The 26,727-nt window shown below is 45.6% G+C and overlaps 4 protein-coding genes and 1 pseudogene across 5 annotated transcripts; 4 read left to right on the forward strand and 1 right to left on the reverse strand.

Moving 5' to 3' along the window:
• The first annotated feature begins 1,846 nt into the window (after positions 1-1,846).
• LOC119290029 (uncharacterized protein At4g28440-like) lies at positions 1,847-6,003 on the forward strand. Its single transcript, XM_037569162.1, has 2 exons — positions 1,847-2,168; positions 5,496-6,003. Exons 1-2 carry the CDS (start codon positions 1,889-1,891, stop codon positions 5,705-5,707), a joined length of 492 nt encoding a protein of 163 aa, XP_037425059.1. The 5' UTR covers positions 1,847-1,888; the 3' UTR covers positions 5,708-6,003.
• A 375-nt stretch (positions 6,004-6,378) lies between these two features.
• LOC119290030 (GDSL esterase/lipase At5g45950-like) lies at positions 6,379-9,260 on the reverse strand. The gene is made up of 5 exons (XM_037569163.1): positions 8,190-9,260; positions 7,952-8,082; positions 7,261-7,494; positions 6,912-7,164; positions 6,379-6,802 (listed from the first exon to the last, which is right to left on the reverse strand). The coding sequence occupies exons 1-5, from the start codon at positions 8,737-8,739 to the stop codon at positions 6,615-6,617; spliced, it is 1,356 nt and encodes a 451-aa protein (XP_037425060.1). The 5' UTR covers positions 8,740-9,260; the 3' UTR covers positions 6,379-6,614.
• Positions 9,261-9,989: 729 nt separating this feature from the next.
• LOC119288429 (homogentisate 1,2-dioxygenase-like) lies at positions 9,990-13,052 on the forward strand. The gene is made up of 8 exons (XM_037568052.1): positions 9,990-10,356; positions 10,459-10,704; positions 10,895-10,974; positions 11,288-11,455; positions 11,556-11,731; positions 11,917-11,986; positions 12,100-12,254; positions 12,340-13,052. Exons 1-8 carry the CDS (start codon positions 10,136-10,138, stop codon positions 12,667-12,669), a joined length of 1,446 nt encoding a protein of 481 aa, XP_037423949.1. The 5' UTR covers positions 9,990-10,135; the 3' UTR covers positions 12,670-13,052.
• Positions 13,053-13,906: 854 nt separating this feature from the next.
• Positions 13,907-19,527, forward strand: LOC119288430 (lupeol synthase-like). Of its 2 annotated transcripts, none has more exons than XM_037568054.1 (19): positions 13,907-14,079; positions 14,235-14,482; positions 14,587-14,772; positions 14,929-15,018; positions 15,184-15,381; positions 15,640-15,724; positions 15,853-16,019; positions 16,217-16,405; positions 16,505-16,612; positions 16,732-16,851; positions 16,937-17,059; positions 17,202-17,300; positions 17,403-17,459; positions 17,593-17,639; positions 17,713-17,856; positions 18,096-18,273; positions 18,540-18,620; positions 18,854-18,937; positions 19,126-19,527. In XM_037568054.1, exons 2-19 carry the CDS (start codon positions 14,285-14,287, stop codon positions 19,237-19,239), a joined length of 2,268 nt encoding a protein of 755 aa, XP_037423951.1. In that variant the 5' UTR covers positions 13,907-14,079; positions 14,235-14,284; the 3' UTR covers positions 19,240-19,527. The 2 variants fall into 2 exon arrangements, with proteins under 2 accessions (XP_037423951.1, XP_037423950.1); XM_037568053.1 differs by having other exon boundaries at positions 16,505-16,618; positions 19,126-19,503.
• Positions 19,528-24,211: 4,684 nt separating this feature from the next.
• On the forward strand, positions 24,212-24,478 carry LOC119284441 (annotated as a pseudogene).
• The last annotated feature ends 2,249 nt before the right edge of the window (positions 24,479-26,727 follow it).

The following is a 26,727-nucleotide window of genomic DNA, read 5'->3' on the forward strand; positions in this document are numbered from 1 at the left end:
ACCACTTTAATATTCATAAGGCTCTCGTTTGTCGATTTATCCGCGGCATGGTAGGAGGAAAGCCACGTGCTATCACATTATGAAGCTGATCTGATAATGCGCTCATCTATCTCACAGCATAGAAGTAACCCTTGGCAAACTTGTTTATAATGTAAAATGCCTCAAAGTGCCTGAGTCTCAAATGCCCTACCCGGTCCAATCATATCCAACCCGATAACACATAACACACTATAATACAGAATAAATATACTTTTGCACACCAAAATCAAAAGGTGTGGGCATATATATATATAGCATCATTAAAACAGTTAATTAACCACAAGCACTGCATATATACTTGTGCATTCGCACATAACATATTCCATGATGGACATGGTACATTGGGCAAGATTCAATACAACACTCAGATGCAAACTACAACATCTGCTTGTTGGGCAGCAGGGCGTAATAAGAATGGAGCTAGCCAGAACACGTGAACTTATGAAGACAACGTTGTACTTGCAGGATCAACATTTCGGTATGGCAAAGCTACATATTGTGAAGTTGAGAACTTCATGTCCCTCTGTTCCTAAATATAAGTCTTCTTAGATATTTCAATATGGACTACATACGGAGCAAAATGAATGAGTCTATTTTCTTTTTTTTTGCGGGGTAAAATGAATGAGTCTATGATCTAAAATATGTCTATATACATTTGTATGTAGATATTTTTCAAATTTGTGAACACTTTTTGGAATCCAGGAACACTTTCAATTTCGCATTGTTGAAACTGAAAACCTTTTTTGAAATACGGGAACTATTTTTAATTTTGTGAACATTTTTTGATTTTTTTTTTGAATTTGTGATCAACTTTTGATTTTTAGCCAGGAGCGTGCCAAGTGGTACGCCCAACCGCCGCCGCACATTGCGTGCTGGGCGCTCCCTGTGGATTTTGGTTTTCTTACGTTCCTGTACATGCTTTTGAGATTTAGATATTTTTTTTGCCTTTTTGATTTTTGCCTACTTTTTCTTATGTTTTGGAAAATATTTGGTTTTTGCTTTTTTCTGCGAAGCACAGCTGTGCTTCTCCAAAAGAGAAAAATAAATAAATATATGTACTTTCACGAGAGGCACAGATTTGCTTCTCCAAAAGAGAAAATAAATAAATATATGCACTTCCACGAGAAGCACATATTTGCTTCCACAAGCTATGCTTCTCAAGAAACGGTGGAAAAGGTGAAAAACCCGCAACCATGCTTCCGAACTCCCGGTTTTTCCTATTCATTTTTTTGTTGCCGTTTTTTTGGTATTTGTTTTAGTTTTTTTAAAAGAGTTGGGTAAAACCTGTTAACATGGAATCTAATGCTGAATATCTCGACGTGGGAAATTTGATTGTGAAAACAATTCAGGATTTCGACGCATGGTTCAAGTGATATACATTTTTTGAATAAATGAATATACACGAAAAAGAAAAAAAAATCTAAAGTTGCGACAAGTTGCGGACATACAGTGTGTCATTTTTTAAATGTGTGCGAAAGTGGGGAGTGAACTTTGCGAGGGTAAACCCTTACCCGGTGATTTCGAGTAATCAACCAGACTAGTTTTTTTTAGGGGTTCCAACCACAGAGTAGATTAGGGACGCATTGATTTATGCCGAAAGGATTGGCCGGCCTTTTCGGATTCGGCCCGGTACACGTCGGCGACAACCCTTTCCAGTCCACCAGGCGCGTGTTCCGCGCGGGCAATTCAACCTGGGCCCGGCCACATCCAGGCCCATATACAGCCCGTCCATTCGCCTCCTGCTCCGCTCCTTTATACAGGAGCCGAACCATCTCCATCCCCTTCCTTCCATTCCAAGTAACCCCCTCCCCCTCGGCGCTCGCTCTCTAGGGTTTAGGGTTCCGGCGAGATGTCGACGGCGAAGCCCCGCCCCGCCGCCAACCGCGCCGCACCCTCCCCCTCCCCCGCGCAGCCCGCGGCCGCCGCGGCGAAGCCCGCCGTGCAGCTGCGCAAGCCCGTCTTCACCACCATCGACAAGCTGCTGCCGCAGACGCACGGCCACAACCTCACCGCGCGCGTCCTCTCCGCCCGCGCCGTCCTCGACAAGCCGACCGCCCGCACCCGCGTCGCCGAGTGCCTCGTCGGAGACCCCACCGCCACCGTCCTCTTCACCGCCCGCAACGCCCAGAGTAAGCGTCCCCTTTTGCCTCGCCCGTCTCATCCGCGCCGTTTCGCTTTGCTTTGCTTGCCCCATGTGTGGACGAATAGTGTACCTTGCCTCTGCCCCTTAGCTTGGTGCACGGACGGACGGATGGATTCGCCCCGCGCTGTTTGCCTAGATTATTATTTAACTGCTTGCTTGCTTGCTTCCCCTCACGCCATCTGTAGATGATTTGTATGTAGATCTGCTTGCTGTTGTGGCTTCTGTCCTGTTGGACGGAGCAGCTTCATCTTCCTGCGGTTGCTGCATCGTTGTTTAAGTTGTTATTATACACGCTTGTTGATCCGTCAGACTGTTTGGGGACAGAAATTTGCTTGCAGTTGCTTACCATGGGAGCAGTCATTGTTTGGTTTTCTGTTTCACTGATGTTGGTAGCGATGTACTGGGTCCTGCCTGCATTATGGGGAGAAAGCTTTCAAACCGGCTTGTATGTACTTGTTGATTTTCAAGGGACATGTAGCCTAGTCACAAATCGCTGCTTACAATACATGCTTGTTTGTTCATCGAATGCTGGGGAATCAGTTGCAGTTACCATGTGATGTTTTGGGTCCTGCATTGCATTGCAGTAGAAGGCTTTAAATTTGGCTTGTATGTACATGAAGATTTTCAAGGGACATGTAGCTTACGTTGTTGTTGTTTAAGCTGTGTGTGCTTATTTATTCATGAATCGCCGGGGAATCTGTTTCAGTAGCCATGTGTATGTATACCCATCATCTTTTGATTTTCTGGTAAACAGGTATTGGTACGAATGCATATGTTTCTCTGTGGAATACGGGTTAGCCTGCATCAGGGAAAGTATCTGTAAAATTGACTGACTTGTGCACTTATGATTTGAAGGTCCATGGACAAAATTGCAAGTTAGAGGATAAAATTGGGTATATGCTTGACTTGAGTAAAACTCACATCTGGGGGACATGTTGCATTGTTGCTTATGTTGTTTACATGCTTTTTGATCCATTGACTGTTTGAGGACAGACAATTGCTTGCAGTTGCTTACCATGGGTGCAGTCATTTCTTGATTTTCTGTTACACTAATGTTGGCAGTGATGTCTCGGGTCCTGCATTGGAGGAGAAACCTTTTGTGTACATGCTGATTTCAAGGGACATGTAGCCTAGCCACATTGTTGCTTGTATTATCAGTTGCAGTTACCATGCTATCATCGCTTGATTTCATGTTACACTAATGTTGCTACTTGCTAGTGATGTATTGGGTCCTGTTTTGTGGGAGAAATCTTCGAAATTGCCTGTGTATACATGATTTCAAGGGGCATGTAGCGTGTGAATTGTTGTTAAGAGTGCTGCTTCTTTATTCATCAACTGTTGGGGATTCAGTTGCAGTTACCTTTGGTGTAATCAGTAGCACTCGATTTTCTGTTATTATACTAATGTTGGTCAGAATGCATAGTTTTGCCTGTGCAATATGGGTTAGCCTGCATTAGGGAAAATATCTCAGAAATTGACTTGCTTATGTATGATTGAAGGACCATGGACAAAATTGCAAGTTAGAACAGAAAAGCTGTGTGTATGCTTAACTGAAGTAAAACTCAGCATTTGTGATGCGTAATCAATGTGGGTACACAAAGCCACTTGCTTGCAATTGCTGTGGGTCTTAGCAGCATTCTACTCCCTCCGTTCCTAAATAATTGTCTTTCTAGAGATTTCAACAAGTGACTACATACGGAGCAAAATGAATGAATCTACACTCTAAAACATGTCTATATACATCCGTATGTTGTAGTCCATTTGAGATGGCTAGAAAGACAATTATTTGGGTGCGGAGGGAGTATTTTCTGTTCCATTCTTATGAGAATGTGCTACTGCCACACTGATTAGGATCAGTGTATCATGCATGCTTTACTTATTCAACATGATATGTGTCTATGGGTTGATATACCAAATCATGCTGGGTTTGTCAGCCCTCTTGAAGCATCTGTAAAATTGCTGTTTAGGCTGTAGGGGGACATGCATGGGCAAATTTGTTCTTGTTCCGAGTTAGATTGCCATTTACGCATATCATCATCAAGGCTTGTTGAAGTGAAACTGTGGATGCTGAAAGCACCTTATGTATATCCTGTTAATAGAGGATGCCCATAACGTGATTATTGGAACCCGCTGGTTGATGTGTGATTTACACTTTCACTTCCTGATATAGAAACCGTACTACATAATCTGTTTTCCCTATGTATAGTGACTGATGCTGTTTTCTAATTAATTAAAGTCAGTTTTGTTCATCACATGCTAATGGTCTATTTATCTTAGTTTAGTTTAGTTTAGTTTTAGTTTGAAGGATAACATCTTGTACAGTTAATTGCTTGCAGTTGCTTACCATGAGTGCTGTCATTGTTTGATTTCTTGTTACACTAAAGTTGGCAGTGATGTCTCGGGCCCTGCATTGGGGGATAAATCTCTGAAATCGGCTTGTGTATACATGATGATTTCAGGAGCCTACCTACATTCTTGCTTGCATTATATATGCTTCTATATTCTTCAACTGTCACGGAATCAGTTACAGTTACCATGGTATCATTGGGTCCTGCATTTGGGGAGAAATCTTTGAAATTGCCTTTCTAAACATGATTTCAAGGGGCATTTAGCGTGTTTTGTTGTAAACACTGCATGCTTATTTATTCATGAAATGTTGGGTCTCTATTACAGTTACCATTGGCGTAATCATTGTCATTTGATTTTCCGTATTCTAATGTTGGTCAGAATGCATAGGTTTCTCTGTCGAATATGGGTTGGCATGCATCAGGAAAAATACCTGATAAACTGACTTGCTTGTGTATGATTTGAAGGGACATGCACAAAATTCTAATTTCTTAGTACATAAAATGTGCGCGCATGCTTAACTGAAGTAAAACTCACTCTATTATGGGTAACCAGGGTGGGACATGAATGGCACAACCCCACTTGCTTGCAATTACCATATGGGCCATAGCAGCATTATATTGTCTGTTACATCTGTCTTATCATGCTTTATGTGTTGATATGCCAAATACAGATAGATTGTCTGCCCTGTTGAAACATCTGTAAAATTGTTGTACATGCTGTAGATGGACATGCATGGGGCAAATTTCTTCTTGTTCCGAGTTAGATTGCCTTTTATACACATCATCAAGGCTTTTTTAATGACTGTTGCTGATTTCTAATAAGTAACCAAAGTCAGTTTAGTTGATCGCATTCTAATGGTTTATTTATCTGATTTTGAACGGATAACATTTTGTGTACATTTATGCGCTGTGTTCAAGTTGCATCACTGGCTCATCTAATAAGTGGCATTTCTTTTTGTCAACAGTTGAGATGCTGAAGCCAGGCAACACGGTGATCTTCCGCAACGCCAGGATCGACATGTTCAAGGACACGATGAGGCTGGCGGTGGACAAGTGGGGCCTGATTGAGGTGGTGGAGGAGCCCGCCGACTTCAAGGTGAACGAGGACAACAACATGTCGGAGATCGAGTACGAGCTCGTGAACGCGCCGCCGAAGAAGCAGGAGCGTAAGAAGTGAGCGGCGGATCGGACCGGCTCTCTCTGGCTGTGGACATAGATTTTGGGAGGCAGTGGGTAGCAGTAGTAGGTTCGCTTCATTATCCTGGAATGCACTATTAGCAGTAGTGAAAAAGGCTTCAGCAGGAAGGAAGGCCTGGTCTCTTTGGGGTTTATGGATGGATGGATCGTGTTCTGTGTCGGTGGTGGCGTCGTGTAACTGGCCAGCCTTATTAAACTTTGTTGGTATGGAGTTTTGGATGCTGTTCTGATGGCAATATTCTGGGATTATCAAGTGATGCGCTCTTCTTAATGAATCATGAGTAGCAGTGTTTAAAACTTCCAACAATTGTTATCTATCTATTTGTCTATGGCTCTGCAGGTTGTTTAATTTCCAGGTTGGAGATATTAGAAGATGTATCAGCCATGAATCCTGATACTTGTCTGATGCCATCTCATACGGTTTCTCGTGGTTGTGTCAATTATTATCATTTCCCAATATTTTGATGATGTGAGAAAGCCACAACATTGACCTGATTAACATTTGTGATTTCATAGCAGGATCATATTCTACACCGCTGGCTCCCTTGTCCCTGCATTGACCTCTACTCCATGGGGAACAGCGGCAAGAACCCTGGTAAGGAATTGACCTGCCCTTTAATTTTGTTCGTTCATGCTGTTGTTCCAGCCTAGTTATTCTGTGTCTTTTTCTTCAGTTGCAAGGGTTACAGTAACACATCTTCACTCTAGTCTTACAACTCAACTAAACTGCAGTACAGTTAGATATAGCACATGACACTTGCAGTACAGTTGGATATCATGACACTGATGTAAAAGAATGAAAGAAAGAAAGAAAGCAGAAATTGTCCCAGTAGCGGCCTTTACACTTTAGCTTGCCATACGCAAAGGATCCTCTTGAACTTGGGTCTCTAGCTGTAGATTCCGGCAATGGAGTCCAGCATCAGGCTTGTGATAAGCTGGTTTGTTGTCTCTGTCGGATGGACAGCGTCCCAGTACAAGTACTTGCTCGGGTCTGGGCACGTCCTTCGCCCTCTGCATGTCTGGCCGACCTCGATCATCCCCGACCCGCAGCACCCTCGCGACACCTCCGTCAGCCCTACATTTCATCCATTCATTCATTCCACAAAACAGCACATTGGTTAGCCATGCTTTAGAACTTAGTGATCATGCATGGCAATATTTAGAAGAGATGTGAAGCGCGCTACCGTAATTCTGAGGGTTGTCTGTTGCTGCCCGTATGATTGTGTAGGTATCTATGTAGGCGCTTCTCATTCGGGGCTGGTAGTTGACGAAATTCAACAGCTGAACCAGTCTCGAGTTGAAGGAAGCCGCCAGCTGGTTTAGGTCGCTGTCGCATCCATCTGGATCCCTTCCAAGCAATGTTCTTGCGATCGGTAGACAGCCGATCGGGGGTAGTCCGACGAACACGAACCTTCTCGCTCCAAGCATCCTCATCACCTGCATTATAATACATCCAGCATTGATCACAGAGCATCCAAGATCTATATGTGCTGGGTCGATGCTAGCTAGTTCTGATCCAAAGTCCATGCGTACCTGGGTATAATTGCCAAGGCGTGCTATCAGGTGGTTCTCGTACCGCAGCATGGCGACGGGGCCAGCTGATCGGTTCGATGCGATGTAGTTTAGGAGCATGTCATTTGTGCCAGCGCTTATGATGAAGGTAGCCCTGTTGACAATCCGCTCTGCTCTTCTCGTTCCGAGCAGCGCTCGGATCAGTAGCTTGTAGCGCCAGAAGTGCCATAGTTGTCTCCGGAATGGCAACGCGCTCTACAAGTAAGAAAGAAGCTTAGCTAATAGCTACCACAGCACTGATTGTGGAGTAACCTCCAGTTATGAGCTTGCACAATTTGTTTACAATACCATCTACGAAACCTCCCCGATTAAACCATTTGCCATCATAATGTACATTCATGAATGAGTATCTAAATTTCATTTAGATTTCTTCAACAGCATTACTTTTTTTGTCCTACAGGGAATTTTTATTTGCCAGTGACCAACAAGTACTGAACCTTTTTTGGGTCCTGTTTAGGTCAACCTTGTTGCATGACCAGTCATGCCTGCTCTATGAGTCTAACTCTACCAGGAGGCAGGTTTGTATTTCATGTGAATGAACCACATATATGATCTTTGTGCTTTACCAATTCACTAAGATTTCTATCAAATAGATTACATTTTTATGCAGTGATATGACTGAAAATATTAACAGTTGATGCTGACGACATACTAATGTGGTGGCAGTGATATCGTCGTATCCAGAGCCCGCGGACGCGAAGCTCACCCCCTTCCTGAGCTGCCCCAGCTTGAGCGTCGGGTCAAGGAAGCCCGGGATGGTCCTCATTATACCGAGCTTGTCCGCTGCACAACCACCGCAAATCTGCCATGTCAGGTATCCTGAAACAGCAGCAGCACTATCCACATAGAGCAAAAGGAGACAGACAGAGGAAGAAGTGTGTTGTGTTTACCCAGCATGTCGGTGGCCAGCCTGCCGTTGGTGAAGCGGCCGGTGGGCCTGCGGCCGTAGAAGTTGATGCCGTAGGGCGGGAAGTTGGCCTTGGCTGTCGTCCGCAGGCGGTTGTTGTTCCCAGGGTCCACCGTCGAGTCCCCGAACACGAGGAGCGTGGTGCAGACCGCGGAGCGGTTGCCGCCCCTGGGTGGAGCCGCTGGTGCCGCCGCGTCGGGGTCCTGAATTGGTGGCACGAGCTGTATTGGCGGCATGATCTGCTGTGGCGGCGGCGATGGAGGGTCCTGCTGCGGCGGCGGCGAGGGAGGCGGAGGGTCCTGATTTTGTGGCGGTGGTGATGATGGAGGGTCCTGCTTGCGGGGAACCGGCGGGGCTCGTCCGTGCGATGGTCGGTGTCGCCGCGGAGGCGATGGTGGTGCGTGCTGTGGTGGTGTCGGCGGTGGCGGCGATGATGCCTTTGCTGGTGGCGCTGGTGCTGTTGCTGCGCAATGCAGTTCCCCGGCGGCGAGCAGCAGCGCCAGCAGTAGGATGGCCAGCGGGAAGCCCCTCATGGCTTTGGTGGAGGGTAGCAGGGTGTGAGGCAGCAGTTAGTTTTGAGGTGTGGAGGATGCAAAATCGTGTGTATATGTGGGAGATGGGGAGAAGAGGTGGTGAGAAGAGTGCGGGGGCAGGCAGCAGCAAGGTTGGGTTGGGTTGGGGTTTGGGATGCGATGTGATGGGATGGGATGGGATGCTCATGCAGTGGAAGCAAGCGATGCAATGCAAAGGTGGCCTGGTGCCTGTTGGGTGGGTGCTTGTTGTATCTGGGCTGGGTTCACTTTGTGTGAGCAGCAGCTTTGGACTAACCAGCAACGGGGAGGATTGTTTCTAGGTGTTTGCAGAAGCGGATCAGACCCTGACCAGTCCGGATCCGTCGACTGGGATGTCATCCGTGCCGGTTGGACGAGGCAATGGCAGTCTGAATTGCACTCCGCCGCTGCGGGAAGAAAACACCAGCCCGACGGATGGATTTCTGTCCGCCATGACTCCATAGTGTCGATTCAAGGGTTGCTCGGGTCCTCTGTGCTGAATCCTCGCGGTCTCGGCAGTCAGAACCCCTCTCCTTCCCTGTCATCGGTCGGGCAGACTATGAGTCCCACAGAGAATTGGCGGCCCGCCGTGGGAAGGAGAGGATAAGGTCCGCCGGCGGAAATGGCGAGGTGGAGGCGGTTGATGCGGTGGCGCGGGTGGCCGCAGAGGAGGAAGCCATCCGCACCTGCATTGTGAAGAAACGATAGCGGAGGAACACGAGCGCCCTTGCCCGAGAGCAGAATCGGGCAGTCCGTGCCATGACCGGACCGCCGTCGAAGGAGGATAAGGCGGACAGCTTCTGCGACGAGCAGATCCGGCTCGATCTGTACTGCGTCTTCGACCGGCACTTTCATGAGAAAGGAAAGGAAAGGGCAGTCGTGGATGAACTCCATAGCCAAACATGCTAAATTTTGATAGTCTGATTGCATGTTTAGTTAGTAGTGATGGATTAACCGGACAATGTTTGTGCATCGAACGTAGTTGCGTATGGATTTGAGATAGTACGAGAGATTACTCCCTCTGTAAACTAATATATGTGAACTAATAAAAAAAAAGTGTTTAGATCGCTAGTTTAAGAGTACATTACTTAAGGGGTGTCCGCGGGTGTTGGAGGGCCGGATTTACCAAGTCGTGTGTAATAATAAAGCATTTTGGGATGAGATGGGAGGCTACGGCGCCGCGGAGTCAGCAGCACCGTGAGTAGTAGTGCTTGGCTGCTTGCCATTGGGATTTGGGAGAGAGTTTTCAACTCAGACACTTGCTCCATCCTGTCCATTGGCACGGCACGCTAGGCGACGGCCACCACCACCAGAGAGAGGCTCCTCACTCCCACACGCCTCGCCTGCTTGCCACTCGCTCCCTCACTCTTCGCCGATCATGTCCGGGAGCCCCGCCGACCCGCGCTCGCCGGAGCCGGAGCAGAACGGCGACGGGTACGCGTACCTGTCGGGGCTGGGCAACAGCTTCGCGTCGGAGGCCGTCCCGGGGGCGCTCCCGGCCGACGGCCACAACAGCCCGCTGCTCTGCCCGCTGGGGCTCTACGCCGAGCAGCTCTCCGGCACCTCCTTCACCACCCCGCGCCACCGCAACCTACGAACGTACCTACTACTGCCTTCTTCCTCCTTTCTTTCTTCCAGTGGAGGCTGAATCAAGATCCGCTCTTTCTTTCTTTCTTTCTTTCCGATTTGATTTGGCTGCAGGTGGATGTACCGGATCAAGCCGTCGGTGACCCACGACCCCTTCCACCCGCGGGACCCGCCCAACCCGCGCCTCCTCGCCGACTTCCACGACCCGCGCGCCGCCCTCGCCACCCCCACCCAGCTCCGATGGCGCCCCGCCGACCTGCCGCCGCCCGATGGCCCGCCGGAGCTCGACTTCATCGACGGCCTCTACACCGTCTGCGGCGCCGGCAGCTCCTTCCTCCGCCACGGATTCGCAGTCCACATGTAGAGTACCTACTCTGCTCCTCTGCTTCTTTCTACTGTAGCTTATTAATTGCTCAACTGAACTGAACCATCCTTCAGACTGTTCAGCTCGCCACTCCACTCCACAGTTCATTCTGTTCACCAGCTCGAAATTCAGACCAAAATTGATTGGCTGATTGACCCTGTTAATGCTCATGCCCTGTTGTTCCAGGTATGCCGCCAACAAGTCCATGGACGGGTGCGCCTTCTGCAACGCCGACGGCGACTTCCTCATCGTGCCCCAGCAAGGGAGTGAGTCCTCTAGGCTTCAACCCACCAAATTCAGACATAACGCTGTCTTTGTCTAGCTACCAACCTGTTGTTGCTCTGTTCATCCTTGATTGGAACTGTCTCAGATATTCAGCCACACTACCACTAGAGTTATCATCACAGCTTTCTGTTGTTACCCAAAATTCTGTCCTTTTCAGTGTCCCAGCCTTCTGTCGTTATGTGCAATTGATTGATAGCATACTTAAAAAAGGACTAAAAATTCCTGTTCAGTTATGCTTACATTGATGGGAATGTCCATCCTCATCACCTTCTACGGTTTTGGTGTCAAGCCCAGAGTTGTTGATCACAACCGAGTGCGGAAAGATGCTGGTGCCGCCCGGCGAGATCGTCGTCATTCCCCAGGGCTTCCGCTTCGCCGTCGACTTGCCTGACGGCCCTTCGCGCGGCTACGTTTCCGAGATCTTCGGCGCCCATTTCCAGCTCCCTGATCTCGGCCCAATTGGTAATATACTCGTGCCTCCGCCTTCTGTATTCTACTGCAAGACTGAATTGGCATTCTGTGCTGTTATAAGGTACCTAGCTGATGGGTGGTTGGTGTGCAGGTGCTAATGGCTTGGCTTCGGCGAGGGATTTCCTCTCCCCCACGGCATGGTTCGAGCAAGCACACCGCCCTGGGTATGTCATAGTGCAGAAGTATGGTGGCGAGCTTTTCACCGCCACACAGGATTTCTCGCCGTTTAATGTGGTCGCCTGGCATGGAAATTATGTCCCTTACAAGGTAACAAACCCATTCCAGCAGTGTGGACGCCTCGATCTATCGAGTCCCTTTTTAACTGTTAAAACGTGTCTTTTTCTTGTTTACATAAGTGATTAGGAATTTTATAAGTGGTCATATGTGGAATGATTTTCTTTGGCCCTACAGCTTGCCGTGTGTGCCTAACTTGAATTTTGTTTTCCTTTCAGTACGATCTGAGCAAGTTCTGTCCGTTTAACACTGTCCTGTTTGATCACGCTGATCCGTCAGTGAACACAGGTGACTGCTTCTTCTGACTGAGATGATAATACAGTTGGGGGGAGCATTTGAGCTGCTTCTTGTGTTATGTGTCTGATAACCGTGTGCATATGAATTGTTCCTCACATTTTCAGTGCTGACTGCTCCAACTGACAAGCCTGGCGTGGCACTGCTTGATTTCGTGATATTCCCGCCTCGGTGGCTGGTGGCCGAGAACACGTTCCGCCCTCCGTACTACCATCGCAACTGCATGAGCGAGTTCATGGGGCTGATCTATGGCGTATACGAGGTAATAAATCTCTAGTCTCGGTATAAACTGAACTGAACCCGTTATCTGTTTCCTGAACGCCTGAACTGAGCTTTGCAACACACAGGCAAAAGCCGACGGCTTCCTGCCGGGAGGCGCGAGCCTGCACAGCTGCATGACACCCCACGGGCCGGACACCAAGACGTACGAGGCGACCATCAGCAAGCTCGGCGGGCCGGAAGCCAACACACCGACGAGGCTGAGCGGCACGCTGGCCTTCATGTTTGAGTCGGCTCTGATCCCGCGCGTGTGCCGCTGGGCGCTCGAGTCACCCTCCCGGGACCTCGACTACTACCAGTGCTGGATCGGGCTCAAATCGCACTTCTCGCATGGCAAAGATGGCGGTTATGATGGACCGGCGACAACCGGCGGTGACGACAAGGATGGCGAGAAGTAGCTCTGTTTCCACAGGTAGGAAATGAAATGAAATGAAATTCCTAGGCCATGTATATGTATGTATACTACTAGTTGTTACCTGTGTAAAGGGAGAAAACAAACAGTAATCAATCCAGTAGGGATAAATAAGCAGAATGTGCAGCATGCATGTACAATCACCATCCAACATGCCAATGTGTATACCTAATAATATCATTATAGCAAGCAAAAGCATGTACATTTATGGTGATGAGCAGTCGTTTTTCTTTTCTGGTTAGCAGCCTATTTATTGGCTGATTGTACCCTGGCCACTTTTGTTGAATAAAGCTCCCTTGGTTAATTCTGTAAGGAAGAGGATGCTACTATAACTGTATTGAAAGAGGATCCTAGTTAATTCCTGAATAATGTGGCTGCACCTTCAGTCCTCTGCTTGTGGTGTTGTATTGAAATCAGTAGTCCAAACCTGGAGATGCATTTGATTCCAACCTGTAGCTAAGGCTGTGAGTATAATGTGATTGTTTCATGGAGCAGCCAGCTTCTAGCTAGTACTGAAGATTGTGCATATGAGGTAGGTAGGGAGGGAGGGAGGGTCCTCTGAATTCTTGGCAACTTGCTCTGCATTTTTTGCTAGATCGACCAATCGATCGATGTTTTAGTCTCTGTATGTAATTAATGCTCGAGTACGTATTGCCTTCTTTGAATTCCCGTTTGTAACTCTGAACTATGGTGGTTTATTGTTTGTATCTACTGTAACAGACGATGCTATCATGATCAATTGTTAAAGCATACTATATTCTTTCAGACTTGGTGAATGCAGTTTAGCTGCTCTGTTGGTCTTCCATGATCAATTCCTAGTAGTCAGCACTGATGCTGATATTGCTACAATTTGTTCACGTTGAGAAAGAACATTATTAACGAATCGTAAGGCGAAAGGGGGCGACAAACTCCACAGCGAAATCGGCCAAACACATCGTCGGAAGCGCACACGATTTGTTTCAGAGTGCACCTACACAATTCACACTATTTCGTTTCATCGAATTTTCACAAACCATTTGAGCAAACGAGATGGGTGATGCGCCGCACTCACACGGCACGCACCGAGAATCGCATGACGGTCGAGCATGCATAAGCCATTTCCCCCTGGTTTTCAGCTGCCAAGCAAGCTCCATCGCGATCGAGCACGCAAAAGGAAGGGACTCATCGCTTCCATGTGATTTGCCCCCGCCCCATTTCCCGGAGATATAAACACATTCGGCCCACTCTTCATGCATCATCCATGCTGCTGCTCTGACCGACCGACTGAATGCGCAACATTCTACTCATCACCCTGCTCCCTTCATTCGGCGTTGGTACGGTGGGTGATGCGCGCGCTCTTCTATCGATTCCCTTCCGCCGTGATCGTTCCTTCTAACAAGTGCGATTCAAATATTCTGTAAGTGCTGTGATGCTCTCTTATTTATGTGAGTACTTCTTCAACGTTTACATGACATCTTTCCCATTTCAAAAAAAAAAAACATTATACTCCTTTGCGGTTACGGATATTCTTTCCAATGTATCTGACCACTTAAATCCTCCTTCTGCCATCAGATTGGTCAGTGGCAGAAGAACAGATTGTGTTTGTGCTGTAAATTATATATATGTGGAAGCTCAAGATCGCCGAGGGCGGCCCGTGGCTCACGAGCGGCAACAATCACGTCGGAAGAGAAACATGGGAGTTTGACCAAAACGATGCCGGATCAAGCGAAGAGCGGGATGCGGTCGACGCTGCACGGGCCGAATTCCAGAAGAACAGGTTCAGGACAAGGCACAGCTCCGATGTTTTGGCTCGCATGCAGGTAACTAAAATGCACTGATATGTATGCACCTTTGCGGTCTCTGATGATATTTGAAGCTTTTTATTATAAGAAACTGAGTACATGCTCTGTTTTTCGTTCTGCAGCTAGCAAAGAAGAATAACTTCAGCCTTGATCAGCAGAAACCAAATGATGAAGCTACTGTCGACATCAATGTAGCTACGGTATCAGAGGCACTGAGAAGGGCACTCGGATACTTCTCCGCCATACAAGCGCATGATGGGCACTGGCCAGGAGATTTTCCGGGGCCACTCTTTACCACAGCAACCATGGTAATTAAGATACATCATAATTAAAATTTCTGTTTAATTGTTTGGGTCATCACCATCAAGTTAGTTATAGCCAACATTTAGATGCTCATGCACACTGTATTCTCATATTCTTGCACTTCCACATGACATTCTTATGCTTATTCCTTCCTGCTGCAGATCATAGTTTTGTATGTCACCGAGTCATTAGGTACTACGCTGTCATCGGAGCATCGCAAGGAGATCTGTCATTACTTGTACAACCGTCAGGTAATTAAGCTGCACATTTTCCAGGAAACTAGTCATGGATAACTAGGAAGTTCTGTTTTCCACAATATATATTTTGACTGAAACTGTTTCTCTGGATGTCTTCAAAAAAATTTAGAAGAAAAATATATCATCAAAAATAGACTGACCCAATTTTTGTATCATCAGAATATAGATGGAGGCTGGGGACTACACGCAGAAGGCGAAAGCTCCATGCTCAGCTCAGCTCTCAACTACACTGCTCTAAGACTACTTGGTGAGGGCCCTGATGATGGACCGGATATGTCCATGCCGAAAGCTCGGAAATGGATACATGACCATGGTGGTGCAACAATGATACCAATCTTGGGAAAAGTGTGGCTCTCGGTAACAATCATCACCCTTGTGCCGGCCCCAACTTTTTATTTTCAGCAAGTGATTCACAAGTTAGCTTGATTCGCCAAACATTTCACCGCTTCTTGTTAATATACTCGGAGTAAAAATTATGTTCTTGTTAACAAGCAAGTCTGAAACTGCATGCTTTCAGTTATGCAGAATTCTTCAACAAGAGTAAAAATTTGACGAAACTATTTATGTCGATCGACCCAAAGCGCATCTGAACTGTGTGCATGCCTGATGCTGCAGGTACTTGGGGTTTTTGAATGGTCAGGTGTAAACCCTATGCCCCCAGAATTGTTCCTTCTGCCATCCTTCGTTCCTATTCAACCAGGTACGCAGAGTTCTTCGCCGGCGCGTTAAGTGTTCAACCATGTTACGACAGTTAATTACTTGGTAGGTCTGAACCACATTAGGAAGAGCTTATTTTATGAGAACAATCATGTTGTTTCTCAAGTGCAGGACGGTTGTGGAGTCACTTCAGAATGGCTTTCATCCCCATGTCCTATTTATATGGCAAGAAGTTTGTTGGCCCAATAACAAAACTGGTTTTATCATTAAGAGAAGAGCTGCATATTCACCCCTACAAAAAGATTAACTGGAAGCAAGCGCGCAAATTATGCGCAAAGGTGAGTCCACTAAACTATATAGTTTTACCGCTTGTTCGGCAAATATTCCACGTGATTTTACACTTAGATTTAATTTCGTATGTAGAGTTCTGATCTGTCACAATTACCATTTGTCCTCGCAACTAGAATCAACTGTCAGTGAATTTCTTGTTCAATTTTAAAGGATCGGTGACAACAGATTATGAATTCAAATGCAGGAAGATGCCTATCATCCACATACCTGGCTCCAAGAATGCTTGTCTGACTGCCTTTACAGTTTCGGTGAACCGTTTCTGGCATGTTGGCCGGTTTCCTACATGAGACGAAGAGCTCTACGACAAATTGCCGATTTCCTGAAATACGAAGATGATATTTCACGGTATATCTGCATCGGCGCCGCGCAAAAGGTAAGGCTTACGGAGGTCTTCACAAAATAATTCAGTGCTGGGTTTTCAGTGAGCTGTAAATGAACATCATTTCCTGACAGAGAATAAACATTATTACAGGCATTATCCATGTTATGCTGTTGGTCTGAGGATCCCAATTCAGATGCATTCAAGCGCCACTTGGCTAGAGTCGCTGATTTCCTATGGCTCGGTGAAGATGGCATGAAAGTGCGGGTAAATTTTAATAACTCTTGTTTATGTAATATAGTCCATTTATGTATCCCAGTCAAACTGAAATTTGTGCACAAACTAACTGATATTACACGACTTCATTGTTCGTTCGAAAGGTATGTGCGGGCCAATCATGGGATGTTGCTTTTGCCGTACAAGCGATATTAGCGTCTAATGTTGCAGAGGAATTTGGAACTACTCTCAGGAAAGCACATCATTTCATAAAAGCATCCCAGGTAATATATTTTTACCAGAACTGAATCTTGTTACTTATATTTATCTTGACTTAATCCCTAATCCTACTACCTTAATTTTGTTAAGATTGTGGACAATCCTTCAGGTGACTTCGCCAGAAAGTACCGTCACATCTCTAAAGGAGGATGGGCCTTCCAGGTTGCAGACCAGGGCTGGCAGGTTTCAGATTGCACAGCAGAAGCTCTCAAGGTGCGATACCAAATTAACTAAAGATGCAAAAGAAAGTGAACAAAACTAAAATGGAAACATGCCTTTCATTTTGCTACTACAAAGTAATGCATTTCATTTTGTTTCAGCCTTTCAGGCTTTTGTAATTCTTCTTCTGTTTCAGGCTCTGTTACTGCTCTCGAAGTTTCCGTCAGATATCGTGGGTGATCAGATGGAAACATGCCGCTTCCATGATGCGGTGAACGTATTACTATCTTTACAGGTGTGTAACCACATGTTGTACTTCAGCAGTTCCGCTACAAATGTACACCAATGCCAAGCACCGCGCAGAGTAAAAATGATTTGACACTTAGGTTGTATGCAGAATCCTAATGGTGGCTATGGAACTTGGGAGCTAGCTCGTACATATCCATGGATGGAGGCAAGTGTTCTGGAAACACTTGCGCTGTGCGCTATTTTTATTTGGAATTTAGGCATCTCAATTTAACATGGGTAATGAGATCCCGCAAAAAAAAACATGGGTAATGAGACTTCTAACATTTTCCCCTTTTCAGAATTTAAACATGACAGAGATATATGTGGACATCATGGTGGAGCATCAGTAAGATATGTACAACCTTTCTTAGCAATAGCTCTTGCATGTGACTCGATATTAAGATGCACACATATCGCAGGTACGTCGAGTGTACCTCATCGGTCATCCAAGCATTGGCCCTGTTTCGGCAAAAGTACCCCGGGCATCGGGAAGATGAAATAGAACAGTGCATCAGGAGAGCGACAGAATTCATTGAGAAGTTGCAGAATGAAGACGGTTCATGGTCAGTATACTATCAACAGTGTTATAGTGTTTATATTAACATGGAGAAGGTGACACATTGCTGCTGCTTGGGTTGCCCTTTAAGTTTTCACATTACACTGACCAAATATTGATAATTATAGCTGATGAAACTAGAAAGAAATTAATTAAACAAATGGCACATATTGAACTTTTGGCAAAATGTTGCAACTTCTCTTGATGGAGAAATTGATAATCAATGATCAATAAGTTGTTTTGCAGGTTTGGATCATGGGGTATTTGCTTCACATATGGCACATGGTTTGCTATAGAGGGCCTATCAGCAGTTGGACAGTGTTACAATAACAGCACCTACATTCGGAAGGGTTGCCAGTTTCTATTATCAAAGCAGCTAAGGAATGGTGGATGGGGTGAGAGCCATCTTTCATCCACAACCAAGGTAAACGTTGTCGAATGGCTTCTTATGTTGATGAACAGAAAGTGCTCACATCTTTGAGAAAATCAAGCATCCTGACAAAGAAAATATTCTTTATTCTTCTTTTTATCTTTTTTTGAGGGGTTATTCTTTCTTACCCGCAAAAAAAAAAGAGAGGGGTTATTCTTTCTTCATTTTTTTCTTCAATATAAGTTGAAACAAGATACTGGCAAAAAAGTCTGCACTTTCTACGGTAACTGACCACAGATGTCATCTCAAAATCTAAACAGGCATACACCAACCTAGACGGGGAGAAATCACACATAGTCAACACCGCATGGGCGATGTTGGCGCTTATGAAAGCTGGACAGGTGATCACTTCTCTTTCTCTCTCCAAAGGTTTCACACGGTCAAATTCCAAAAGACTAGTATTATGGTAAAGCGCAGTATGGTTAATGCACCTTTGGCCCCAGAATAGTTGAACCGATCTATAGTATAACTTCTGATCTTGGAAAAAATTATAGGAGAACTTCAAGGTGCAGGTTCTAATTCAGTTGAACTACGAAGTAGTATCGAATTAATCCCAGCTTTTCTTCGACTTCAGGCCGAAAGAGATCCGTCTCCTTTGCACGAAGCTGCAAGACTTATCATGAGCATGCAGCTTGGCAATGGTGACTTCCCACAGGAGGTAACTGCTACAATTAATGTTTTTTTCTTTCAAAAATGAGGATTACCCCCGGCCTCTCCATCGAGTTTGCTACAATTAATGTACCATGGCGTTACACGATTTAAACCGAAATCTTGAATTCTTGTTTTCTTAATAATTCTATAGTAAAAATGATTGGAGCTGACTCAATCTTGTATATTATTATGTAGGAAATGATTGGAAGTTTCTTGAAAAATGGTCCCTTGTGTTATATGGCTTATCGCAACATATTCCCCATATGGGCCCTTGGAGAGTATCATAGATTAGTACTTTGCTCTGGCTAAATTAGTACCTTCTGGTATGAAGGAATTAAATGTCGCTCCTCTGCTGGCAATGCTGAAAGAGCGATGTCTTGATTTACATGTCTTGAAGAAAGAAACAAGAAGATAGTCGTGTAATTATAGGTGGTGTGCATATCTGAAGTTCATACATAATAGTATAAGACTATGTTGTAATCGATTCATTAATTTGTTGTATGGTTTCTGCCGATTGTACAAGATTCCTCGAAAGTTTTTGTACATTCCTTGTAATAAAGATGTTATCTGCAACACATTGCATCATCGTTACAACTCGAAATTTAGGACCACACAATGGCATCCTAGTAATATGCTCTAACTCTTGGCTTTGAATGACATCAAAGAAGATATTTGCTCAGATTCGAAGCTTCCTTTCCACTGGTGTGTGGTGGACTACAAAATGCCTCATCTTTGAAATTTGCTGATACACACAAAAGAAAGCGGACATCCTTAGTGTATTTGAGATCTCTCTGAATGACCAAGTTGATTCAAATGAGCTCAAAGAAGTCGAAATGCAAAGAAAGTTTACATCTAAAGCAATCTGATGTTAAAGCTCCTATTTGCCACACATGTTAGAGAAGATCAACATCCATCGATCTGCGGGATTTCAGAAAGCTGGTTTGGTTTCAGAGAGGATAAACTGAAGATTCAAATGGAGGACACAAGAAACCACAACATATACGCAGTTGAATATATAGAGTTCAGATTCACGCGCTCGCGGTGAGGAGGCCGTCGACGCGCTCGCACAGGAATGCCACATCCATGCCCACGACCTCCAGCGCTTGCAAATTCTTCTTCCACTCCGCAAGGTCCTCGCGAGAAGCGGGCGAGGAGGCCCCGACGCCCTCGGCGATGCTAGCGGCCTCCACCATGGCTCCGATAGCCATCTTGGGGTTCACCTCCTCAAGCAGGTTCTGGTGGAGGCACGCCTTCTGGGCAAGACAGAGCTTGTAGTATGTCGCGCGCAGGTGGTCCGGGAACAATTCACGGTTGGTGTCCAGCACACTGTTGACGACTATGTTGAAGCTGCTGAAGCTCACCATGCTGTCAACACCGCCGTCTGGCTCTGAATCGTCTGGAGATATCATGACGTCGACATTATCTTTTTCGCCGGCTGCTAGGTTGTTGATATCATCACAGGTTGTTGTGCTGGTTGTAACCTCCGCATCCTCTTCCTTAGACCTGACATCATAATCTGTTGTTGTCAACTCACCCTCTCTTACTATATACACCTGAAAAAAGGCATCCATCGGTTACATACTTCAGCCTATTGCTTCTGCCGCGCATTTGATAAAAAATATTACAAAGAAATGATGTAGCAATTGATAAAACATGAATGGGAAGGACTCACCTTGAATTTTTCCGAGCCCACGAGTCGAAAGACCAGGGCGTCGTCGACCTTGAGTCTATGATCTTCCGCAAAGTGTTTCCAACCACCACTAAGACCATCTCTTGCCACAAGGTAGTTTGCAGGGTAGCTGCGCCCTTCCTCGTCTTCTAAAGTCATTACAGTATCTTGCTTTGGAAGATGCTGTCTGCAAAAGCTACGCGGGAGACCCTGCAAGAGGATCAATAAGAATGTCAAATAGTACAGAGGGACAAAATAAAAAACCTAAATTGACCGATGTACTCTCTTTGAAGTTGGATCTCACAAATCTAAGCCACCTCTAAACTTGGCACCAATTGGCATGTAATTTAATTGGCATTTACTATAAATTCAAACAGCAACTAATGAAGAGAGACTTACCATCCAAAAAACCCTGTCAACATGTGACGGTAGCATACGCCTGACCAAGCTTACTTCTGTTCTTGGCAATTTCTTATTTACCTCCGAACCTCTTTCAAAAGCAGAGCCACGCATATCTTGGAAACTGCAATTTATTTGAAGATTTAGCTCACTTGAGATCTTTTATTTTTAAAGCACTCTACTCACAGAAATATCAAAAAGAGATTAAGTACCTTTCATATTTGTTTCGGTGGCCATCAGCATCAGGTGTCTGTCAAATCAAACGTGTTCTTAGTTTGACATACATATTAATCTGTACTGTTTTCTTACAAACATTTGATTTGTTTTTTATTACCAAAAATGAGTTTGATATATGAACATGTAATTCTTTAAAGCTTCGAATGAAGAAAATGTCCTAAATCAAGAAATTTAAATGGTGGATGTAGGACCTTACCGTCGGGTCATAATCATCATCATTGTTATTTCTTTCAATCTCGCTCTCACTACTGCTACTAATGTTGATGTTGTCGCCGCAAACAAACTCCGGGTTACGCCACATCTTGCTCTTAGCAGACTTGGCGCGTGCGGGCCTCCCTCGAGATCTTTTATTCGTACATTCAGTTGTGTGAGTCAAACACACTCGAGATCTTTTATTCGTACATTCAGTTGTGTGAGTCAAACACACTCGAGATCTTTTATTTTTAAAACACTCTACTCACAGAGAAATCAACTAGTGATGAATTACCTTGCACATTTCTTTGGGTGGCCATCAGCATCAGGTGCCTGTCAAATAAAAACTCGTTCTTAGTTTTAATTACATATTAAGGTGCGCTTACAAACATTTGTTTTCTTATATTTTTATGAGAAATGAGTCTGTGTACCATCGGATCATAATCATCATCTTTGTTTCCCTCGCTCTCACTGCTGCTAATGTTGTAGTTGTCGCTGTAAACAAACCCTGGTTTTCGCCACGTCTTTGTCTTTGCAGACTTGGCGCGTGCCTGCCTTCCTCTCTTCCCCTGTACCACAAGTACACAATTTACTTCATAAAAATCAATCTGCTTACAAACATTAGTGGTGTCCTTTTTTTTTTCTATACCAAAAAAGAGTTTGATATATGAACATGTAATTCTTTCAAGTTTTGAATGACAAAAATGGCTTAAACCAAGCAATTTAAAATGATCCATCAAGGACCTTACCGTCGGAACATAATCATCGTCTTTGTTTCCCTCGCTCTCGGTCTCACTACTGGTAATGTTGATGTTGTCGTTGCAGACAAACTCCGGTTTACACCACATATTACTCTTAGCAGACCTGACGCGTGCCGGCCTACCTCTGTTCCTCTGTTACACAAGTAGAAAATTTACTTCGTAAATAATAATCTGCTTACAAACAATTTTCTTTTTGAGAATCTGCTTACAAACAATTGCGGTCGGATATGTTTAAATATGTGGCTGAAGGTAAAAGATATATAATCTGAGCAGAACCATTGTGAATTCCAGGATACCACAAGCAGAAACACAAGAATGTTTTTTTTTTTTGCGGGAACACAAGAATGTATTTCTGGGAGTGTATCAACTTACTTTCTTTGTTTTAGGTTTATGTGCACATACTTTAACCCGCCCACCGGGGCGCTTTTGCTGCTCGTCGTCCGGCCTCACGACCTGTCACAATGAGGTTAATTAGATTGATCAAGAAAGTCATGTCATTATAGTTTACAAAATCATGACTCTACTGAATCTGAAGTAGAGCCAGTGAGCACTTACCCTGAGAGGGACAAAATCGACCTCGCTTTCCGGATCATCGCATTCATTGACCGCCATAGGCTGTTGGCCAGCAATGATAGCGAGCGCAAGCCCCTCATCCTGCGATCATCAGATTCTTTTTAATCGTTTCATTGCAAAGAAGTTTCAATTCAGAATAAAGATCCAATTTTTTTTTGAAACAACGATCCAAAATATTGATGAGAGGAGAAGCGGCCGGCCAGATGAGTAAATAACCATAATAGGTATTAATAAATAAACATATAATAAAGGAAGAAGGAGATGATACATACGTGTTCATCATCATGCGTGGGAGGTGGTGAGACGGAGGAACTCCCTGCTGCATCCAAGACTATCATCGCCATGGCTCTGCCTCTGCCTCTGCTGTTGTGCTGCACAACGGGGGGATCGGAGGAGGAGGAAGACAGGCACTACTTAACGGAACGGAACGGAGCCAGCAATCGACCGTTGTGCGGCTGGCTAGAGCTAGAGTGATTCACGGAGCTTTCGTTGGTTAGTTTACAAAAAGTACGTGCAAACGTTCAAAAACAGTCCAAATTAAACGAGCTGGAAATCAGAGGATTTGTTGCCATTCCATGCGTGCGCCGGATACAGTATGTCTTTTCAAAATTAAACAGGGGATCCTTCCTTTCCTTCCGGGCTTGTTGGCTGGTAAGTTACAATTTGTGTCACGGTCATATCAGACACACAATTGATTTTTTTTTTTCGAGAAAAACATCCGAATGTTCTATGAAAAATCATCAGAAGTGCAAACCATCCCAAACGTAATAAAAATTACATCGAGATAGTTAGACCACCAAACGACCAATGTGACCGAAGCTGGCCTGACCTTGTCGATGACAGTCGGGAAGTTTTTGTGCACATGACCTTTAGGACCAGATGGGCGAGCCTCCGGCCGGGGCGCCGAGGAGTGTGGTCGTGGATGGCGGGGGATAGCAGCGGGGATGGAGCTCCGGTGCTTCCGTGACAGAGCGAGCAGAAGAGTTGTGGCGGCGGCGGCGGCGACGGCGACGGCGACGATGACGAGAGCGGTGGCGGCGGCCAAGAAAAGGGTATTAGGTAAACGGGAATACGGGATACCCTAACTAACTATCTTGCTTGCTTTGAGATTCGTTTCTGCACGTGTCACGCGACGGAAAGGGTCTCATGATCGACAGCGTGCGACATAAGATTTTTTCCGCACCACTCTGCTACCCAGTCCCTAAAAAAAATGCTAGCCAGCGGGGCTGCATGTGTGCTCTCCCCGACGGCGACGTGCCCTGGCTTGTCGACCGTCGACGGCGAGCAGCATGCAACAGTTGCGCGCGTGCATGGTCCTCCCTTGCCCGCGGCTTAGCGCGCGCGCCGCTGCGGTCCGCCGGAATCTCCCAGCGGGTCAGCCTGCCTGTTTGCTCGCGAGGTGCTTGCCTTTATTCCCAAATCCCAGCTGACTCAGCTTGGGTTTGAGCCCATGGTGTACACGCTGCATTTCGACACGACGGTGACCATGATAGGGTGCTTGCTGCGGTTCGACATGTCCGGCTGCAACTTCGGGTGGGGGAGGCCGATGGCAGGGCTAACAAGTTCGACGGCAAGACGTCGCTGTACCGCGGCCAGGAGGGCGGCGGCAACATCGACGCCGGAGGACATGGTGACCCTCGAGGAGGACGAGGAGTGCTGGGCCGCCTTGACCCCAGATGCGCCGGTGTCGGTGCCGGCGCCCGAAAAGAAGGCTTGAATCATCCATGCAAATCTGCTCTGCTTTGCTACTTGTCAATTTCCCTTTTATCTATATATGTGATGTGATTGCTTAATCCACCCATAGGTCTATATACAGAATGTGATGAGGACATCATCCTTAACTTAATGTATTTGAGAGGTCTCTGATGAGCAAGCTCGTCTAATAAATGAGCTCAAAGGAATTAAAGTGGGAGGAAAGTTTACAACTAAAGCAATCTGATTCAAATGGATAGGAGAAATTGAAGATTTAAATGGAGGACACAGGCATGCAGTTGAATATATAAGGTTGAGAACCACTCGATATGACATCGAGGCTTGAGAGATTGGATGTGGCCATTAACTTGACAAGTTTCTCAAGATGAAGTTAGTAAGAATGCCAACTAATTAAACATTCCATGTCATGGCTTCATCTTCTGCCCTCAACTTCACAACCTTCCCACCTAGCACTAAGTCACTTGGTGAACCAAACCAGCTGGTTTAAAGGGCTGTGATCTTTAATTTGTCACTCACAACCGATCATTCATAATTTTTTCCATTTACTTTCTTCAGTGCGATTCCAGACAGGTCCCCTTACTAGAGCAGTGGTAAAACTGAAACTGACCAGTTTGTAATTGTAAATCAAACCGGCATCAAGAATAGAATTAGGCTATTTAAAGAAGCTGCACACTAGTAGAAAAAGGGTCAAATGTGAAGCACAATAGTGCCGGTTGGAATTTCAGCCGGCACTAATGTGTACACTAGTGCCGGTTCGTGGCGGCGATCAATAGCACCGGTTCGTGGCGAACCTTTAGTACCAGTTCATGCCACGAACCGGTACTAAAGAGGCTGTGTCAGCCTGCGGTCAGGCTATGGCCCCACCACCACCATTTAGTGCCGCTTCGTACCACGAAGCGGTACTAATGAGGTTATGGCAAGCTGTTTTTTAGTCCCACCTCGCGAAGTGAGAGGGACTAGGAGCGGTTTATAAGCCCTGAGTGCAGAGACGATGAAGAAGAGGCTCAATGCTCACGTTGCTTAGCTTCAAGCCTTCAGGAATACGGTAGACTGCATGGAGCTATGCGCAGTGCAGTTTACACTATTCCGAAAGGCTTGAAGCAAATTAACGAGCATTGCACCTCTTTTTTATTTTTAATAACTTATTACAACTCCGGACTTCTTCTGTTATGGCAAAAACTAATTGCACGTCGACATTTCTTTTTTTTTAAGTTATAACTCCAGACTTTGACCATCAAGTTTTGCAGAAAAGAAAAAATAGCAGAAAAGAAGAAAAACTATAGCTGAAAAGAAAAAAACAAAATAAAAAAAGTACTCAGAAATAAATAGAAGAAAATAAATATAGCAGAAAAGAAAAAACTACTCAGAAATAAATAGAAGAAAAAATAAAGCAGAAAAGAAAAAAGATATTTGCTATTTTTCAATCGTTTACAAAATGACCATGAAATTGAAAATCACTACAAAATGAACTCTGGAAATGTTAAATTTTGGCAAACTAGATGAAAAACTACTCACAAATAAATAGAAGAAAATAAATATAACAGAAAAGAAAAAACTATACAAAAAACTACGCAGAAATAAGAAGAAGAAGAAGAAGAAGAAGAAGAAGAAGAAGAGGAAGGAGGAAGAAGAAGAAGAAGAAGAAGAAGAAGAAGAAGAAGAGGAAGAAGAAGGAGAAGAAGAGGAAGAAGAATGTTGGGGCGCTGCCCTGTGGGCCTGCTAGACCTTGGGTGTGCAAATACATGCCCAGTAGGGCCAGCAGGCTCACAGGGCAGCGCGCCCTAGTTAGGCCCAGAAGCCTGCTAAATAGAGGAGTTCGAAAGGGCAGCCGCGGCTGGGTTTATAAACCAGTGCGGCTGCCCTTCGCTCGGTGAGGTGGGACTAAACATAGCGCACTGCGGTGGCAGCGCACGGCCATTAGTACCGGTTGGTGGCTCCAACCGGTACTAATGTGTTGCCCTTTAGTACCGGTTGGAGCCACCAACCGGTACTAAAGGCCCAGTTTCCCGCCGCTTGGTCTGGCCAAAATTGGCCTTTAGTACCAGTTGGTAGCTCCAACCGGTACTAAAGGCTCCCCCTATATATATGACACTTATGAAAAATCAGTTATCTCGTCGCCGCTTCGTTCCACTTCTCGCGCGAGAGAGTCTCGATCTCGATGACGACGCCGAAGCCGCCGCGCTGCCGTGCCGTCGCCCTCGCCGCCCCCGCCGCCCGTCATCGTCATCGCCGCGCGCCCCCGCCCCCGCCGCC

This window comes from Triticum dicoccoides, chromosome 4A (assembly GCF_002162155.2).
Source record: "Triticum dicoccoides isolate Atlit2015 ecotype Zavitan chromosome 4A, WEW_v2.0, whole genome shotgun sequence".
Classification (NCBI taxonomy): Eukaryota; Viridiplantae; Streptophyta; class Magnoliopsida; order Poales; family Poaceae; genus Triticum; species Triticum dicoccoides.

Excerpts from the sequence above, each read along its gene's own strand:
- LOC119288430 (XM_037568053.1), top strand. The coding sequence starts at position 14,285 with ATGTGGAAGCTCAAGATCGCCGAGGGCGGCCCGTGGCTCACGAGCGGC. Across the intron at positions 14,483-14,586 it reads ATGTTTTGGCTCGCATGCAG|CTAGCAAAGAAGAATAACTT; the intron begins GTAACTAAAATG and ends TTCGTTCTGCAG. Across the intron at positions 18,274-18,539 it reads ATCTTTCATCCACAACCAAG|GCATACACCAACCTAGACGG; the intron begins GTAAACGTTGTC and ends AAATCTAAACAG.
- LOC119288429 (XM_037568052.1), top strand. The coding sequence starts at position 10,136 with ATGTCCGGGAGCCCCGCCGACCCGCGCTCGCCGGAGCCGGAGCAGAAC. Across the intron at positions 10,357-10,458 it reads CGCCACCGCAACCTACGAAC|GTGGATGTACCGGATCAAGC; the intron begins GTACCTACTACT and ends ATTTGGCTGCAG. Across the intron at positions 10,975-11,287 it reads CATCGTGCCCCAGCAAGGGA|AGTTGTTGATCACAACCGAG; the intron begins GTGAGTCCTCTA and ends TGTCAAGCCCAG.
- LOC119290030 (XM_037569163.1), bottom strand. The coding sequence starts at position 8,739 with ATGAGGGGCTTCCCGCTGGCCATCCTACTGCTGGCGCTGCTGCTCGCC. Across the intron at positions 8,083-8,189 it reads GCTGGCCACCGACATGCTGG|CGGACAAGCTCGGTATAATG; the intron begins GTAAACACAACA and ends GTGGTTGTGCAG. Across the intron at positions 7,165-7,260 it reads GCCTTGGCAATTATACCCAG|GTGATGAGGATGCTTGGAGC; the intron begins GTACGCATGGAC and ends ATTATAATGCAG.
- LOC119290029 (XM_037569162.1), top strand. The coding sequence starts at position 1,889 with ATGTCGACGGCGAAGCCCCGCCCCGCCGCCAACCGCGCCGCACCCTCC. Across the intron at positions 2,169-5,495 it reads CACCGCCCGCAACGCCCAGA|TTGAGATGCTGAAGCCAGGC; the intron begins GTAAGCGTCCCC and ends TTTTGTCAACAG.